Source organism: Periplaneta americana, chromosome 16, assembly GCF_040183065.1.
Source record: "Periplaneta americana isolate PAMFEO1 chromosome 16, P.americana_PAMFEO1_priV1, whole genome shotgun sequence".
In the NCBI taxonomy this organism is placed as follows: Eukaryota; Metazoa; Arthropoda; class Insecta; order Blattodea; family Blattidae; genus Periplaneta; species Periplaneta americana.
Window position 1 is genome coordinate 173,070,606 of NC_091132.1, and position 19,530 is coordinate 173,090,135.

The following is a 19,530-nucleotide window of genomic DNA, read 5'->3' on the forward strand; positions in this document are numbered from 1 at the left end:
TATCAGAGTATGAAAAATAAACAAAAGAAATTTTGCACTTATATAATTTGGTAACTATAACATTGTTATGGTCTCTCTGATATCTTTAATATTTCTCCTGCAGGTAATAAACACTTATTTCTGAAAAGTAGACTACTCTCAGACATGTAGAGTTGTTTATTTTAATACAATTAATGTTTTACTTGTCCTATATAAAAAAAATATTAAAATTTACATACTCTTTTGGGACCTAATTTTTCTGTTTTTAAAGAAATGGGCATTATTGTAGTCTACCTTTTGCATAAATGCATGTTAAATCAGTGTACAAAATTTCAGAATTCTATCTCTAATGGTTGCGGAGTTATGAAATAACATGTGTGAAAATTTTCAAATTTTGGAAAATTTAATTTAAAGTAAAAACTGAATTCTTAAAAATATTATTAGTAACCTTTTTTTATACTTTTATCAGATATTTAAGTTCTAATAAGTCTTGTTGTGATACCTTATAATTTTTGTCAAATTGTGAGTTCATTTCTTTATAAAATTTCAGAAATTTAGTGCCTGCATTTTCTAATAATAATCGTGGTTGTTCATGTACATATACCCTTAAATGACTAGTACGGTATTTTACTTCCAAGATGATGGAAGGTTATTTTAAGCATTATGGTTTCTTCACTATTCTTTACTACTACATTTGGAATGATGAAACCTCCCACAACATTCTAGAATGGCTCAGTCGGGCAAGGCGCTTGGCTGCCTGTCTGAATTTGTGTGGAAATGGAATTGTAATTTCGCACCACGTGCCTTCCTTCCCTTAACCTTTGGAACAGTCGTGGAAAGATGGTATGGGCTGGGTGTCTCCTACGTAGGTACTTGTGAATACAATCTGTGAGCTTGTCTACTGTTCCCATTGGCTCATCCGTATTCGAAAATCAGGTCTGCTTATTCCGCTCTCGTGTACTCCTCCATTTCACTAGGACTGATCGACTGGACACTGCAACTTGTACACATACACTGCTGTCTACAGACGTGCATATCAGGACCGACAATGTCCGTTACACATTACGCTATCTGCATTGCTTTAGTGTAGTTTCCTGTCCCCACCCCTCAGACAGCGCACTGAATGGAATACTGTAAGTAGACAACGTAAACAACGTCAGGTGAATACAGTATGTGTAAGATGTACAGATAAATAAATACACATAAATAAGGTGTACAGAGGAATAAAATTATTTCATTTCCACACAACTATTTTTGCTTGTACCTTTCGACTTTTATTTCTGGCAAAAATGCCAGCCAAACAAATTGGATGCAGTAGAATTTGTTGGCTGTTTTTTTTACGGGTTATTGAAGTCTTATTGTGTTTGTAATTTAAAATATTTTTTTGTGTTTGTGTCATTGCTAAAGAATTGTTTCCCCAAGAGTGCGTGAGTAGTTTTTTTTCTTGAGATTTTTGCTTGTGTGATAGTTAATTGATTTTGCATGTGCTTTGAGAATTTTTGAACAGCCACAGTTAATCAATGGTAATGTGTAATTAAACCATTTTACCAGAAATTTGGTCCTATTAAGCTAGTAATTTATATTCCATTAATATTATATTTAAGGTCCAGGGAAAATATTCTTATTTTAAGAAAATATTGTACCGCCAGTTTCATTAATAATTTCCTGCCCAGAGGCAGGTTTTCTACTACTACAAACCCAGTATTCTTCAATCATCTCTATTTTTACCGTGGACATGTCTTATGTTTGTTATTTTTCTTGAGAAAGATAAATGCAGTAGGTCTCGGTTACTTTCGGCATACCATTCAGAGTGGAGGTGTGGAGATTGGTAAGTTGTAGAGCGTATTATATTTCCCTGTAATTATGGATTTTGGACAATTTTTTGAAAGTCTCATTTTTGCCGTATTTTACCGCTGTAAAAATGATAGAAATACTTTCAGTAATCGGAAATCAACTTTAATAACGTAACGCAACCTAACCTAACATTTTAGCCTTTGCTATAACGACAGTTACGTTACCACCGTTGTTTTCACGGCCCACTTAATGTACCTACCTGCTAAACTGAACATGGAAATAAATAACTTCCGGCGTTGATTTAATTTTGAGGTGATTTTGTTACACTTGAAGTTGAAACACAGGTAAATAATAAGTCTGTATTTCACAAAAGGACATATATATTTCGGTATATATTTTATGTATTGAAAAAGTGCACGGATCCCATGAGAGAGTATGCCAAAGTAATCTTATTCCATGAGCCAAACGACAATGTATCCCACGCCACTGGTTCTGCGATGGATATTGTCACCACGCATCTCTCATGTGAGACAATTTACTACATTTCCGAACTGTTTCCGTTTCTTCAACTATATCCGATTTAAGTCCTTGAGTTCGACTCGTTCAACAAACAAGTGAGATCGGTTACCACATGTATAAAAGTTTTATCGTTCAGCGCTTCTGACCGCGAAATCAGGTATCCCGGGTTGGAATCCCGGTCGGGATGAGTTACCTGGTTGAGGTGTTTTCTCCGCGCTTTTTCCTCATCCCAATACGAGCAAATACTGGGTAACTATCGGTGTTGGACCCCGGACTCAGTTCACCGGCATTATCACCTTCATTTCATTCAGACGGTAAATAACCTAGATGTTGATACAGCGTCGTAAAATAACCCATTAAAATAATGATAAATAAAAGTTTTATAGTTTTTCGTGTTAACCAATTGTGAATCTGGCGCAAGACTTCAATTCTTAAGAAGTCTAACGCTGAGTTTCGTTGATTTTTAAAGACAAAATGATTGAATTTGTAGGGAATATTTTGTAGAGACGTATTGGAAAACTTAATATTCTTAAATCTGTGACATTATCTTCTGTTCCATATACAATTTAAACCGTACCATACATGTTTTTCTTTTAAATTAAACGTTTATGGCCGAGTATGAAATGAATAATATGTTACGAAAAGTCAGGAAGTGAAGTCAGTTGCTTAGCGTCGGATCATTCAGATGAAACTCAGTAATTGCATTGCAAATACTCGTAGAATACTTGTAGCGATATGTGTTATATAGTCAGTGAAGAAGTTAAGGACAAACAATCACTATTATAAATTAAATAATCACTAATAATAGAACACAAATACTTATTTATTTCATTCGATCATATTCACAATCTTTACATATAAATAAAAACCAATTCATCAAAGGTTTAAATATACGAAGAACATGAACATTTCATGCAATTATAGGGGTTCTATGAATCTCCTTTAAGTTACTCAGTTCTTTGACGACGCTGTATCAACAATTGAGTTATTTAGCGTCGATGGAATTGGTGATAGCGAGATGGTATTTGGCGAGATGAGGCCGAGGATTTGCCATGAATTACGTGATATTCGACGTGCAATTAGGAATATCTCTGGAAAAAAAAAGCAACCTGCTAATCAACCCAAACGGGAATCGAACCCACTACGAAGCGAAATTCTGGAACATCAGACAAACGCGCTACTGCCTGAGCTACGCCAGTTGATTACATAGCTACATGTTACCTGGCACACTTAACCTATATAGGCTACGTGAACCGAATGTCCATTATTAAATGTGAATATTGGGTTAAATATAGGACTAATATATAAATTTTAAGATCAGAATTCATTGCATTAAAAAATTTAATATAACATTTTAAATATTCTGCAATATTAACGTCTGATAATCAACAGCGAAAGTAAACTTCTCAATTGAAGTCTGTCCTGAAGAACTGGACTGTTTTGTTCTCCAGGTAGCTGGTAATGAAACCATCATTCAGACATCAACTTTGAATTGTTCACCACAAATCGCCGTATAAGAAAAAATGCTATACAGAGGGCAAATCAAGCTTTCAGGTACAAATCCCTGTAAAGTTGATTTGAATAATTTCGAGGGAAAAATTGTTCCGGGGCCGGGTATCGAACCCGGGAATTTTGGTTAAACGTACCAACGCTCTACCAACTGTGCTACCCGAGAACTCTACCAGACACTGATCCAATTTTTCCTTCTATATCCACAGACCTCAAACTGCGCTGACAACCAACATTGAGTGCACACTAACTCTGTGACTTAAATTGTGGTTGTCTTTGAACGAACAGTGACGTGTATTATGCAAATCAAGCTTTCAGGTATAACTCCCTGTGAAGTTGATTTGAATAATTTCGAGAGAAAAACTGTTCAGCATTTTTCTAGTTTGTAACGGGTTTCTAAATTTAATTTTAAATATCTCGTAATTTATAACAGTTTCTTAATTCTTTCAGTTGTGATGGATGTGATTAAAATAGAACCTGAGGACCCATTGGCTACACAAACAAATCATGACACAGTTACAGAGGAGAAGAAACTTGTATTGGAGGTAAATTCTACCTCTTATATTTTTGTACATATAATCGAGATGTCTAATGCTTTTTGTAACTCTTAGATATACATTGACAGAATAATATCTGAGGATTAAGTCTTAGTACATTAATAATAGTGCTTATAACCAACATATTAACTCTATTTGATACATTGATTAAAATTCACGTTAACACTTTGCTTGTTAAAAACATCAAATTACTTAGTCACACGTTAAAAAGTGTTACAATTTTAAAAAAAAGTTATATACCTTGGACAGACGGCCCGTTTCGACGTGATGTCACGTCTTCATCAGTGTCTCCTGAACTACTGGTGATCTTGAATTCTGCGATGTGCATTTGTCAGTTGTAGGGTTGGGGGTGTGTTGCTCTTATGGTGGGGGCTGGTTGTTTGTGTGTTATGACGTATCATGACGTCGAATAATGTGTGGGTATTGAACTGTAATTGTGTATTAAAAATATGTTGTGGGTATGTTATTGTATGTTTATATATTTCGTATTGTTCTAAGATGTTTAACTGTGAACTTTTTGGTGTGATGTGTAAAATTTCCATATCTGTTTCTATATTACTGTAGTCATGATTATTGTTGATAATGTGGTCTGCATAATTTGATGTGATGTAGGGTTTGGTTATAGCTTTAATATGTTCATTATATCTTGTGTGAAAGGATCTTCCTGTCTGTCCTATGTAAAAATGTGGGCAACTATTGCATTTTAGTTTGTAAACTCCAGTTTAATTATATTTACTTGAATGTTTAATGTGATTATTTAGATATTTCTGTGTTGTGTTATTTGTTTTGTATGCTGTCTTGTATTTTAGTTTTCTGAATGAAGTTGTAATTTTGTGAGTATTGGTATTGTGATATGTTAATGTTATGTATTTATTCTCGCGTGCTGTTTGTGTTGGTTTGTTCTGTTTTTGTTTTGCCTTTTTTATTAGTGTGTCTATTATGTTAGGGTTATATCCATTGTCTTGTGCTATATATTTTATTGTGTTTAATTCTTCAGTGTAGTTGTCATTGTTCATTGGTATATTAATTAATCTGTGTGTCATTGTACGGAAAGCTGCATGTTTATGTTGTATGGGATGATTTGATGAATTGTGTATATGTGTTGTGGTTGTAGTGGGTTTCCTGTACATTTTGAATTCGTGTCTGTTATTTGTTTTGCTTATGGTGATGTCTATTTGATACCACAAAATACGGTAACTTGAAAAAAAAAAAGTTGTTGAATTAAGTGCAAAGCTAATATATTTACTTCATTTTAACATAAGCATCTCTCCATAGAAAACAGGCATTCAGAGAAAAGGGGAAAGAGTATGACAATCTCTGAGACCAGCTGCATATATTGGCGTCAGAATGCTGGGAGCATGTCCTTAATTCCCAATCTACTTTGCAAGTTTTTCACAATTTACTCTAGAGGGCAGTGGTTCCCAAACCTTTTGGAGGCGCACCCACTTCTGTATGCGACCGCCACTACCGATGATTTTACTCAGAATTAGTGAAGACCATCCAAAGAACGACTAAAATAGAAGATTATTTATTTATTTATTTATTTATTTATTTATTTATTTATTTATTTATTTATTTATTTATTTATTCAGTCATTCACTCATTCATTAATTAATTTATTTATTACTTATTTATTTATTTATTCATTCATTCATTCATTTATTAGATATTTATCATTCATTTATTTATTTATTAGTTACTTATTTATTTAATTATTTATTTATTCATTTATTCATTCATTTATTAGATATTTATTCATTTATTTATTTATTAGTTATTTATTTATGTATTTATTTATTTATTCATTCATTCATTCATTCATTCATTTATTAGATATTTATTCATTCATTTATTTATTAGTTACTAATTTATTTATTTATTTATTCATTCATTCATTCATTCATTTGTTTATTAGTTATTTATTTATTTATTCATTCATTCATTCATTTGTTTATTAGTTATTTATTTATTTATTCATTCATTCATTTATTAGTTACTTATTTATTCATTTATTTATTTATTTATTTATTTATTCATTCATTCATTTATTTATTAGTTATTTATTTATTCATTCATTCATTTATTTATTAGTTATTTATTTATTCATTCATTCATTCATTTATTTATTAGTTATTTATTTATTATTTATTAATTTATTAGTTATTTATTTATTCATTCATTCATTCATCATTCATTAATTTATTTATTAGTTATTCATTCATTCATTTATTTATTAGTTATTTATTTATTTATTATTTATTAATTTATTAGTTACTTATTCATTCATTCATTCATTCATTCATTCATTCATTCATCAGTCATTCATTTATTTATTAGTTACTTATTTATTTATTCATTCTTTCATTCATTCATTTATTATTTATTTTTTTTTTATTTATTCATTTATTCATTCATTTATTTATTTAGTAGTTATTTATTTATTCATTCATTTATTTATTTATTAGTTACTTATTTATTCATTCATTCATTTATTTATTAGTTATTTATTCATTCATTTATTCATTCATTCATTCATTTATTTATTTATTTATTTATTCTGGTGTAGTTAGGCCTTCAGGCCTTCTCTTCCACAACACCAGGAATACAAATACAATAATAGAAATAAACAGAAAAAAAATACACTTACACAGTAAAGCTACACAAGAAATAGAGAGAGAAAAAGAACACTATAAACAAAGTGAAGCCACACAACAACAATGTATAGCAATGATACGCGATATTACAGTAACATCATTTTTAGTAGCCTACTTAAATGCTTTGAATAATAGTTTTCAAGGCCAGGACCTTAACATAATAACAGCTAGCGAAAAAATCAAAGGATTTATAAAGAAACTTGATTTCTGGTAGACATTACTTGACATGAAGGATTGTGATTCATTGCAGTTTAATAAAGAACTCCTGTAAAATTCGGCTACGTATGATACGACAAATACTGCAAACATGCAATTAACTTTGCATAATTCTAAACAAAAACTTTTAAGTATATTCTGGAACACAATGAATACACTACGACTGTCACACGTGGTTACTAAATCCATTTTTAGACAGTTGCTTTCAACTGACTGATATTAAAAAAAAAATGAAGAAAAAATTCGTTTAAATAAGTACGTACCTTACTTACTTATGAGTTTTAAGAAACCCGGAGGTTCATTGCCGCCCTCAAATAAGCCCGCCATTGGTCCATATCCTGAGCAAGATTAATCCAATGTCTATCGTCATATCCCATCTCCCTCAAATCCATTCTAATACTATCCTCCCATCTACGTCTCGGCCCCCCCCAAAGGTATTTTTCCCGCCGGCCTCCCAACTAACACTCTATATGCATTTCTGGATTCGCCCATACGTGCTACATGCCCTGCCCATCTCAAACGTCTGGATTTAATGTTTCTAATTATGTCAGGTGAAGAATACAATGCATGCAGCTCTGCGTTGTGTAACTTGCTCCATTCTCCTGTAACTTCGTCCCTCTTAGCCCCAAATATTTTCCCAAGCACCTTATTCTCGAACACCTTTGACCTCTATTTCTCTCTCGTAGTAAGAGTCCAAGTTTCACAACCATACAGAGCAACCGGTAATATAACCGTTTTATAAATTCTAACTTTCAGCTTTTTCGAAAGCAGACTGGATGATAAAAATATGTACGCACCTACTGATATAATGTATGTTTCTATGTATGTATGTATGTATGTATGTATGTATGTATGTATGTGTGTGTGTATGTATGTATGTATGTATGTACATGTATGTCTTGATTTAACTATGAAGTAATTCTCCTTTGTGCTCCGCAATACTGATAGAATGTTGAAACAAGCCTTTTCATAAAGTACAGCAGTTGTGGATCAAAATGCATGAATATTTCGAGCTTGCAAAAGAAACTGTTATTTTTTTGTTTAACATTCGGAACCTCATATTAATGCAAAATAAGCTTCTCGTTAACACTGTCTTCAAATCAAAGACGACAAATCTCACTGAACTTCAAAGTGGTATCATTATGCGTGTATCGAATACGAAGTTTTTTTGTTCTTATATCAAATGTTAATCTTTCTGGACACATAGTAAGTGCATGTCAAACATTTGCATGAAGAAACAGGAGTGCAGCCAGTAACACCAGCGAATAGGGATTATAAAGAATGGACACTGAGCGAATTTGCCTGTGTTTTGTTTCTCTGTGCTCCAGCGTTTAGTTCCACTTTCAAGCGCTAGAGGTTAGTGTAATCGAGCATAGGCTAAGATAATAATTGAGAATAGAGTTGAGACACAGGATCCGAACATCGCCTACCTTATTGCATAATCCAGTAACGCTTTGCTTCAAATAAATTCAAGTTAACAGCTTTTCCTTATTTCTCAGTGACGAACTAGTTGTAATAATAATTTTTTTATATTTCAGATTTAATAAATTATATTATAAAATAATATAATACATTATAAAATTAAGTATCAAATTCGTTTAATATTTGATATAATATAATATAGGTATATGGTTTTACTTCTCGTAAGAGTTTTGTTTTTCCATTTTCAGCGCTATCAAATCAATACATATTTTAATTGTTGTTGGGGTCAACGTCTCAACTCTCATTATAAAGGAACTCTAGAGTCTAGACATTACAGTTAATGACAGATTTATTAATATGGATCCAATTTATTTTATTTGAGTACATAATGTACCTAGATGTATTAATTGTATGTGATATATTTCCGCTATGTCGACTGCTAGCTGGCGTGATGTCAGTGCCAACTCTAGGGAGAAAGCAGAATCTGACGCTTTAGCTGGCTTGAAGGTCATTGAAATCAGTCCGGCTACATCAAAGGTACCGGCGCGAAGTGTCCATTCTTTATAATCCCTATTCGCTGGTAACACCTGAGATTAGCAAAAAAAAAAAAAAAATCATTCATTTATGATGTTCTTTGTTCTGCAGGAAGGTCATATATTGAATCTCGAGGCAACTCGGGTAAAGACAGAATACGTGGACCAGAGCTATGATTTCACATTGTCATTGAAAGCTGAAGGAACCTCAGTGCCTGTTAGTCCTCCCTCGATGAAGAGTGAGGTTGAGGTAGGTGGGTTTATGACCTGAGCGAGATCTCCTGCTCCTAACCTTCAAATTGTAATATATTTATTTGGTTATTTGTTTATTTGTTCGTTCCTTCTTTCATTTGTTTCTTCAGTTGGTCTGTCGGTTGTTCATTCCCTCGTCCATTCATTCATTCATTCATTCATTCATTCATTCATTCATTCATTCATTCATTCGTTTATTCTGGCAGAGATAAGGCATGAGGCCTATTTCTTCCGCCCAGTCAGAAACAAAAGAAGTTTATACAGGGTTAATTAAAAGTCCCGCACCACCTAAATAACTTTTGAAGCATACGGTTCAGTGACATGAAACTTGGTATGTAAGGATAACCATATACTAAGAACTCAATAATGGTATTACCGAGTTTTTTCTACTTCTGGTTTAACCGGCAGTAACTCCAACTCTCTTCTTTTAAATGGAACACTCAATATATATTTTTTTATATTTGAATAAAGCTCATTAAGAGCTTTTCAAAACGTACCCACACTTGATACTTCTGTACAAATTCAGTGTTGCTAAATAAAAATGGAAGTGGTGCAAGATATTCCTAAAGCCTGGTTAAATCATTCCTTAAATGGTTTCTATGATCGAGTGACACATTGTAAAGCAGCTGAGGGCTACCAATTTGAACACATAAGTTAGAAGGTGAGCTAGCTTTGTTTGTTTTTGTTAAGGAAGGAGTATTTTATTATTTTAATATTCAATATACTTTCTTGAAATAAAAGCTATATTAACAAGTGATTAATAAGGAGCGGATTCTTAAGTAATTAAATGTTATTTTTGCGTGTGATAAAACACAATTAACAAAGTTAAACATTACGAACATGAAGTTTCAAGTTTAAAACCCGAATTTTATTTCACATAAAAAGACATATTTTCACAAAAAAATTATGTAAATACATATTTTCAGGAAATGTATTATAAATACATAAATCTTGGAGATTTTTTACTTAAATAATTTTTTTACAAGAACTTTTAAATATTTTAAAACTAAATCAATTATATCACTCAGAAGTACGTTATCTTTTTAAGAATTATTGGTGCTTCGTGTTTCTAAGCGCTGTGTGGTGTATCCGTCATTCATTTTTGTAATAGTTTCGCCTCAAGTTCTGAGAACTGCTAGGCAGCATATCAGTGTTATTATTAGAGAATAAATTAACATGGACAAGGAGGAGAGATCTTGTAACACATAATTAGGAATGTTTATTGCTGAAGGTGATTTCATTCCACGCTTTGTTTGTGAAACACAACAGATAAGAGCTCGGGTATGAACATTCTTTAATTTAAACAAATCTCTCGCCTCTCGCTCATGTCTGTCGAGTAAGACAATAATTATCTTGTGATTCCCTGTTATCGGGCTTCGCCAATCGATATCCTTCAAGGTATACTGAAAGATGGTTGTTTAAAAAACGATTTGGCTTTTCTATTAGCAAATTTAAGCTTTTTGTGTGACACCATAAAAAACTCGAAACATCCAAAAATGTCTTGTCTGAAATAGGGAGCTGCATTGGAGGGTGAGCCTGTAGGTGAAATTGACGGTGTTTGTGTTTGTGACATTCCTCTCTTTAAATATGCACGTCTGACGTCCTATGACGTGGAAAGATCGTTTTCACAGTATAAGTCGTTGTTCAGAGATAATCGGCATGCATTTGTGATGGAGAATTTGGAGATGACCTTTGTTGTTCACTGCAATTCTCGGCCAGCTACTAGCACTCAAGTGTGGTTGGTCAGTACTTACTAACATGTTTTTTTCAAGCTATGCAAGATATTTTTGTCATATTAAAAAAAATATATATATTTTTTTTATTTTTAGCAAATATTTTCGTACATTTTAGCACATAAAAAATAAATATATTTAAATTTTTTAGCACATAAAAATCCGCTCCCTAGTGATTTATAGTTAAAATAGAAATATAATAGATGTCATAATAAAATGAGGTAACTAATCGTGGTAAGAGAAAATGAAATACAGGGAAATTATGTCTGAATCTAACAATAAAATTGTTTGGCCTATTTTATGGTATTTATTTACATTCCATGGTATTCGTACATTGCTTCACAGCTGGAATATGGAACATATCAAACGAAGAAAAAAACCTTAATAGTACTGTAAGGTCTTAATTATAGTCACAGTCTAGTTGAAATATGTACACAAGAGTCCACATCTGTGGAGTAAAGGTTAGCGAAACCAGGTGGCCCGGGTTACCTGGTTGAGGTTTTCTGCGGGGTTTTCCCTCAACCCAATATGAGCAAATGCTGGGTAACTTTCGGTGTTGGACCCTGGACTTATTTCACCAGCATTATCACCTTCATCTCATTCAGACGCTAAATAACCTAAGATGTTGATAAAGCGTCATAAAATAACCTACTAAAATAAAAAATATATACACAAGAGTTTCACAATATAGTCTACTGGTACAACACAAAGTTTTAGTATCTATATTTAATAGAACACAGAAATATTCATGAAGCATTGTTGAATGTTATGAATTCACCTGCAGAATGGAAGGCGTAGAGAAATTAGGTACTTCTTAATTTTGGCCCTAAATAATCTTATGTTTTGAATTTGATTTTTTTATATCGATACAAAGGCAATGAAAAATGTTGTTGTTGTTTTCTAATGCCAGGCGTTTGACAATAAAGTCATTTGACCTCTTGCACTCCAATATTTTTCAAAGATATTATCATGACCAGCCACTGTAGCACAGATTTTGAGGTGTCCCGAATCCATTTCTTGGTTAGAGTTGCACAGTGGGCAGTTAGGGGACTGATATATTCCAATTTTAAATATTGGAGTGAAAAATGGCAAGTTGTAGCCGATTTAAGTGAACACCATATTTTAACGTTTTGGTGGCTACTTCATTCACACACAACCCCCAGAATGTCTGGAGGACCACACCTGCTGTTGGTCGACGGGCCCATTGGACCTAGCTGGGAGATCTTGTTGATCACCAGCTTTCCCTCCTTAAGCCACTGGAGGACGATTTTAGTGCCATAGCAGGTCAGCACTAGGAACAGAAAAGTAGAAAGAGGAGGAAGGAAAGGGAAATGAACCCCTAGGCCTCAAATGCTCTAATGCCGTCGGGGTCGAAGAAAGTAAGAGTTCAATCAGAGGACTGGATAGGAAAGGGTAGAGAGGGAATTAGGTATTGAATAGAGGAAAATTATACCAAATTCAGTCATTAACTCATCAAGCTGACCAGTGCTAATTGATGAGTAGCCCCTCCCTTTAGTACAGCTTGTAAAATTATGCTTACTAACAGCTGCACCACGGGAAGGTGGGGATGGGACATTGGGTATTTGTCCAGGTTGGTTCCTTAAAGCCTTCAATGGGAAGGATTAATGGCTCTCCCCCCCCCTGTATCCGACAGATACCCTTTTGCAGCCGAATGAAAAATGTTTACTGCCATATAACGCACTCCTTTTTGATAACACGATAGACTTGCCAATTGAGTATGACAGTCATTTTGTTTTACTTACTAGTCACGTGTTTCAACAGTATATTAGTTAGTGGTGAAGTATTCTTAAGAACTTCTTCATTTCCAAAAAAAAATCTGTTTGAACCTAAGTGGATCGAAATTCAGGTCCGAAGAAACTGAGTTACTACTTGTTGAACTAAAATAACGACACCTCTGGGTTCATTTACTTTCCTTTTTAGGAAGGCTCATGTGACGTAGACAAAATGAAGGAGGAGCTGAAGCTGGAAATAACGACAGAAGAGGATGAAATTTTGACAGACAATGAGAGGTGAGCATTGGGTTCATATTTTGACTTCATCTTAGTTTTTATTACTTCACTCAAATGATAACGTAATGTCTTACGATATATATTTTTTTTTTCGATCTTTTGGGTAGGATTCGTTTAAGAATACCCTCTTATGTTTATCGAAACATTTTTTTCTACCAAACAATAATTCACGAGCCACCGGCGTGGCTCAGTCGGTTAAGGCGCTTGCCTGCCGGTCTGAAGTTGCGTTCGGGCGCGGGTTCGATCCCCGCTTGGGCTGATTACCTCGTTGGGTTTTTTCCGAGGTTTTCTCCAACCGTAATGTGAATGCAAGGTAATCTATGGCGAATCCTCGGCCTCATGTCGCCAAATATCATCTCGCTATCACCAATCTCATCGACGCTAAATAACCTAGTAGTTGATACAGCGTCGTTAAATAACCAACTAAAAAAATAATAATTCACGACTGAGAATTAGAGCTCATTTGATCCAGTCACCTTTCTTTTATTCGTGTTACTATAGTTGGGGTGTGTGTAAAACGTTTTGTTCTTTGACTTCTTTATACTTCAAGCATGAAAATTCTACATCTTGATTACACAACTTTTAACTGTATCACTTCGGAATATGTATGATAAGACTTTCTTGTGTTAAATTCTAACGTACCTTGTTTACATTTTTCGACCTAACATCGCATACAGAACAAATAACGCTCCACAAAAACATCTCAACACACAAACAAACAAATACAACCTCACAGGCGTATACAAACTCAAATGTAACACCTGCAACAACTTCTACATAGGGCAGACAGGCAGATCGTTTCAAACACGTTACAAAGAACGCATCACAGCCATAAGAAAATTATAAATTACCTTAACATGCAGAACACATCACATATGCTAACCACACCCACAGAGACATCAACACAGACATGGAAATACTACACATCCAACCAAAAAGCCAGAAACTAAACACACTAGAACAATATGAAATCTACAGACACATAAAAACACACCCCAACGAAATTCTCAACACACAACTCAATTTCAGAACACACACACTCTTTGACTCTACACTATACCACAGGAACACACCCTCACAGGAAACAGAAGAAGTGGCGCCAAGACCAACAACGACCAGTTCTGAAGATGACCCATAAATAGGTCGAAACATGTACACGAGGTACGTTGAAATTTAACACAAAGTCTTACCATACATATTCCGAAGTGATACAGTGTTAAAAGCTGTGTAATCCAGATGTATCTATATTAATAATAAATCTGTAGCCGAAATTTTTCTCGTAATTTTCGATTTTCCAAAAATAATTGGTCCTAACATACATAATTAACCACCCTGAAACCGAAAATCGCCTTTTTGAAATGTTTGTTTCTACGTCTGTCTGGATGTTTGTTACCTTTTCACGTGATAATGGTTAAACGGATTTCGATGAAAATTAGAATATAAAGTAAGTTCGTTTTAACTTAGATTTTAGGCTATATGGCATTTAAAATACGTTATTTAAAAGGGGGTTATAAGGGGGTCTGAATTAAATCGAAATATGTCTCTTATTATTGATTTTTGTGAAAAATGTTACGTAACAAAAGTTTCTTTAAAAATCATTTCCGATAAGTTTTATTCTTTGAAAAATTTTTATAAGACTGATATTTAATGAGATAAATGAGTTTTAAAATTAAAACAACTGCCATCTGAGTTGGTGTAGTGAAATAAAAAACAAATGACTTCGTCTATAAGGGGCCTTGGACAACAACAATCGAAAGCCTACAGAGATTGTTTCTGTGTTTGTATGAAGCAATATCAGAAGCTAAATTAACCGATTTGTATAATTAATTATTATTTCACCATTGAAAAGTGTAGTTTCTCTAGATGGACATAATGCTATAATGTTATCACAGTAACTTCTGAGTGAATCGAGGACAGGTAAGATTAAAATAGCTTCTTATGCACAGAAAACTTGATAGGCTATTCTGTATATTCGTTTCCTGTATTTTTTAAAATAATGTTTATGTAAGTTACATCCGTTATCAACACACTTTTTATATAATATAATATAATAACATATAGGCCTAATATAATAATAATATATAATATAACATAATATAATTTAAGTTATTTAAGTTATTTGAAGAGTTCAAAACCATAGTGGGCCAAGCGACATTTACTGAATACGTAGAAAACAAGGATTAAAATTATGTTTTTACCATAATTCAATAGAAACACATAGGAAGTAAAATAAAGTATACACATTAAATCTAAATGATGTCAATGTTCATTAAACTGTGGTTGCATGTAATAATAGTTACGAAACATGTTAAAGGAATTGTCATTGCGCCAAATGAGTGGTCTCTGGACCAAAATGATCGCATTTTAATTATTTGGATGCAATTTAAATTAAGTAACATAGTAAACGATTTATCCTTCTATCAAACACGAATGTTCCCTGGATCAAACGTGCAATTTTAATTATGTAATTACTTTATATTTATTTCTAACGGGTGCAGCGGAGCGCACGGGTACGGCTAGTTATAAATATATTTGAATAGATTTTATTTCAACTTTTATTTGGAATTTAGTGTTTTGTCATGTTGATGAGACTGATTATCAGTTTCCGTTGCAGGATTGGAATTACCAATGATAGTAGTACGTCATCAGAAAGCGGTTGCAGTATTCTGCATGCACAAAACACAACAATACAGCAAGACCACGCTGATTCTGAGAAGTCATTCAGATGCCAAGTTTGTGGGAAGTGTTTCACTCAGCCGGGGTGTTTACAGAGGCATGCACACCTACACAAAGTGGAGAGACCTTTCAAATGCGATGTCTGTGGAAAATGTTTCTCGAATGCGGATTATTTCAAAATACATTCACGCCTCCATACTGGGGAAAAGCCTTTCGAATGCAGTGAGTGTGGGAAATGCTTCATATCGTCCGGCAATCTCAGAAGGCATGTTCGTCAACACTCCGGGCAGAAGCCGTTCAAATGCGACGTTTGTGGGAAGTCTTTCTTACTTGCCGATGGCCTGAAGAGACATGCGCGCCTGCACACGGGTGATAAACCATTCAAGTGCGATATGTGCGGGAAGCGTTTCTCGCAGTCCACACATTTGAAAACTCACGCAGTGTTGCACTCCGAACAGAGATCCTATGAATGCAAAGTTTGCTTGAAGAGCTTCAACGCTGCAAAGCATCTCAAGAGGCATTCTCAGAAGCACACAAGTGAAAAACCTTTAAAATGTGACGTATGCGATACATATTTCTCTAATTCAACGTACCTGAAGACCCATTCACGCGTACATGCTCCCGAATGGCCGTTCAGATGCGACGTCTGTGGAAGGTCTTTCGTCCGATCGCGTGATCTCGAAAAACATTTACGAATACACACAGGCGAAAAGCCATTCAGTTGCGTTGTCTGCGGGAAATGTTTCTCGCAATCGTGGAGTCTCAAAATGCACGCAAGCATGCACTCTGGTGAGCGGCCGTTTAAATGCGATGTCTGTGGGAAGAGTTTCTCTCAGTCCGGGCATCTCAAGAGGCACGAACGCCTACACACGCGGTAGTCACGACATCCTGAAAAGAGCTGTTATATGGAAAATCATACACTCTACGCATAGGTGCAATGGCATTCACAGAACTGCGAAATATTAAAGGCTCATCCACAATAAATCGAGAAGGAGAAGCGGAGTAATACTTACTTACTTACAAATGCCTTTTAACGAACCTGAAGGTTCATTGCCGCCCTCACATAAGCCCGCCATCGGTCCCTATCTTGTGCAAGATTAATCCAGTCTCTATCATCATACCCCACCTCCCTCAATTCCATTTTAATATTATCCTCCCATCTACGTCTCGGCCTCCCTAAAGGTCTTTTTCCCTCAGGTCTCCCAACTAACACTCTATATGCATTTCTGGATTCACCCATACGTGCTACATGCCCTGCCCATCTCAAACGTCTCGATTTTAAGTTCCTAATTATGTCAGGTGAAGAATACAATGCGTGCAGTTCTGTGTTGTGTAACTTTCTCCATTCTCCTGTAACTTCATCCCGCTTAGCCCCAAATATTTTCCTAAGCACCTTATTCTCAAATACCCTTAACCTATGTTCCTCTCTCAAAGTGAGAATCGAAGTTTCACAACCATACAGAAGAACCGGTAATATAACTGTTTTATAAATTCTAACTTTCAGATTTTTTGACAGCAGACTGGATGATAAGAGCTTCTCAACCGAATAATAACACGCATTTCCCCTATTTATTCTGTGTTTAATTTCCTCCCGAGTATCATTTATATTTGCCACTGTTGCTCCAAGATATTTGAATTTTTCCACCTCTTCGAAGGATAAATCTCCAATTTTTATATTCCCATTTCGTACAATATTCTCGTCACGAGACATAATCATATACTTAGTCTTTTCGGGATTTACTTCCAAACCGATCGTTTTACTTGCTTCAAGTAAAATTTCAGTGTTTTCCCTAATCGTTTGTGTATTTTCTCCTAACATATTCACGTCATCCGCATAGACAAGAAGCTGATGTAACCCGTTCAATTCCGAATCCTGCCTGTTATCCTGAACTTTCCTAATGGCATATTGTAGAGCGAAGTTAAAAAGTAAAGGTGATAGTGCAAGCGGAGTAATAATAATATTATTATTATTATTTATTCTGGCGAAGTTAAGACTACCAGACCTTCTCTTCCACTTAGTCGGAGACAAAAGAAACTGATACAGTTTGCAGTAATACAAGTTAATGATTACAGACGTATTTAAAGAATACAAAAAATTGATATAGTCATACAAGCACAAGTTGAGTAAAATAATGCAAACACACTAAATAATATAAGCTTAGAAGTTACACTCAATGAATATGGAAGTGGTAAGTGAACCAATATTACTAATTACAAATTCAGACGTAAATTGTAACTATACAACTATGAGGAAAATTATATACAGGGTGTTTAAAAAATACGGGGCATAATTTCAGGTATGTATTTCCCACATGTAGACAATCAAAATAGTTCATTACAACATGTTTCCGGAAATGCTTTATTTCCGAGTTATGGCCTTCACAACATTGAAATTCACCGGAAGGTTTTTCTTTCCACAGGTCATTGTCATTACAGAAGATGTCCAAAATGTCCACCTCCTGCTTGAATACAGACCTCACATCGATGTCTCATTGACCTGCGAACACGATCCCAAACTCCACGAGTATTGCGTATGTCCTCAGAACATGCCACAATTCGATTCCGAAGGGATTCCAAATCAGGCACCGGAGACGAATAAACCAATGATATTAAATGGCCCCACAAGTGGAAATCGAGAGGGTTCAGATCAGGTGAGCGTGGAGGCCAAGCAATTGGGCCACCTCTACCTATCCATCGATCAGGAAACCTTCGATCCAAGTACCGGCGAGCCGTACGACTGAAGTGTGCAGGAGCGCCATCATGCAAGAAGTGAATGTGTTGACGACGATTGATCAGTGGAGTGTCTTCTAAAACATGAGGTATGGTGTTTTCCAGGACGTTTGTGTACGCCTGCCCTGTAAGTCTGTTTACAAGTACATGGGGTCCAACTAATCGATCACCAATGATACCGGCCCACATGTTGAGGGAGAACCGCACCTGGTGATGAGATGGAACAGTTGCACGTGGGTTTGCATACGTCCATACATGCTGATTGTGGAAATTTGTTATGCCATCTCGTGTGAACTGTGCTTCATCTGTAAATAATAAAAAAAAGGCAGGAAAGTTCGGATTTACACCACACTGCTGCAAGAACCACTGACAGAACCTAACTCGTGCAGGGTAATCTGCTGGTGAAAGGGCCTGTACACGTTGCAAATGATAAGGATACAATTGATTCCATACTCGCACAGACGGTAATGGAGACGTACAGATGTCTTCCGATCTGGACATTGTCGCTGTGGGTACCTCTCCTGGTACAAACGACGAGCCAGCGCAGCATTGCTGTCCGCCTTACCGTACATGAAGTGTATCTCTGCCAGCTCTTGATTTGAATACATGTCGCACAGTCTAACGCCTACACAACACTGAATGTAACCTTCGCCTCGGAATGAACTATCAGAGTGCCCTCTTAATGTCTCCTTTGACGGCAACGACCTGCGGAAAGAAAAACGTTCCGGTGAATTTCAATGTTGTGAAGGCCATAACTCGGAAATAAAGCATATCCGGACACATGTTGTAATGAACTATTTTGATTGTCTACATGTGGGAAATACATACCTGAAATTATACCCCGTATTTTTTAAACACCCTGTATATACACACACATACAAAGGAGAATTAAACATAGGAATGAGGAATTTTTCTTCTCAAATATT

At 35.0% G+C, this 19,530-nt stretch overlaps 1 protein-coding gene across 1 annotated transcript; it reads left to right on the plus strand.

The window, feature by feature from the left end:
• Positions 1 to 1,999: 1,999 nt before the first annotated feature.
• On the plus strand, positions 2,000 to 18,131 carry LOC138716548 (zinc finger protein OZF-like). The gene is made up of 5 exons (XM_069849707.1): positions 2,000 to 2,117; positions 4,252 to 4,346; positions 9,296 to 9,433; positions 13,110 to 13,198; positions 15,813 to 18,131. Exons 2-5 carry the CDS (start codon positions 4,257 to 4,259, stop codon positions 16,750 to 16,752), a joined length of 1,257 nt encoding a protein of 418 aa, XP_069705808.1. The 5' UTR covers positions 2,000 to 2,117; positions 4,252 to 4,256; the 3' UTR covers positions 16,753 to 18,131.
• The last annotated feature ends 1,399 nt before the right edge of the window (positions 18,132 to 19,530 follow it).

Excerpts from the sequence above, each read along its gene's own strand:
- LOC138716548 (XM_069849707.1), top strand. The coding sequence starts at position 4,257 with ATGGATGTGATTAAAATAGAACCTGAGGACCCATTGGCTACACAAACA. Across the intron at positions 9,434-13,109 it reads CGATGAAGAGTGAGGTTGAG|GAAGGCTCATGTGACGTAGA; the intron begins GTAGGTGGGTTT and ends TTTCCTTTTTAG. Across the intron at positions 13,199-15,812 it reads ATTTTGACAGACAATGAGAG|GATTGGAATTACCAATGATA; the intron begins GTGAGCATTGGG and ends TTTCCGTTGCAG.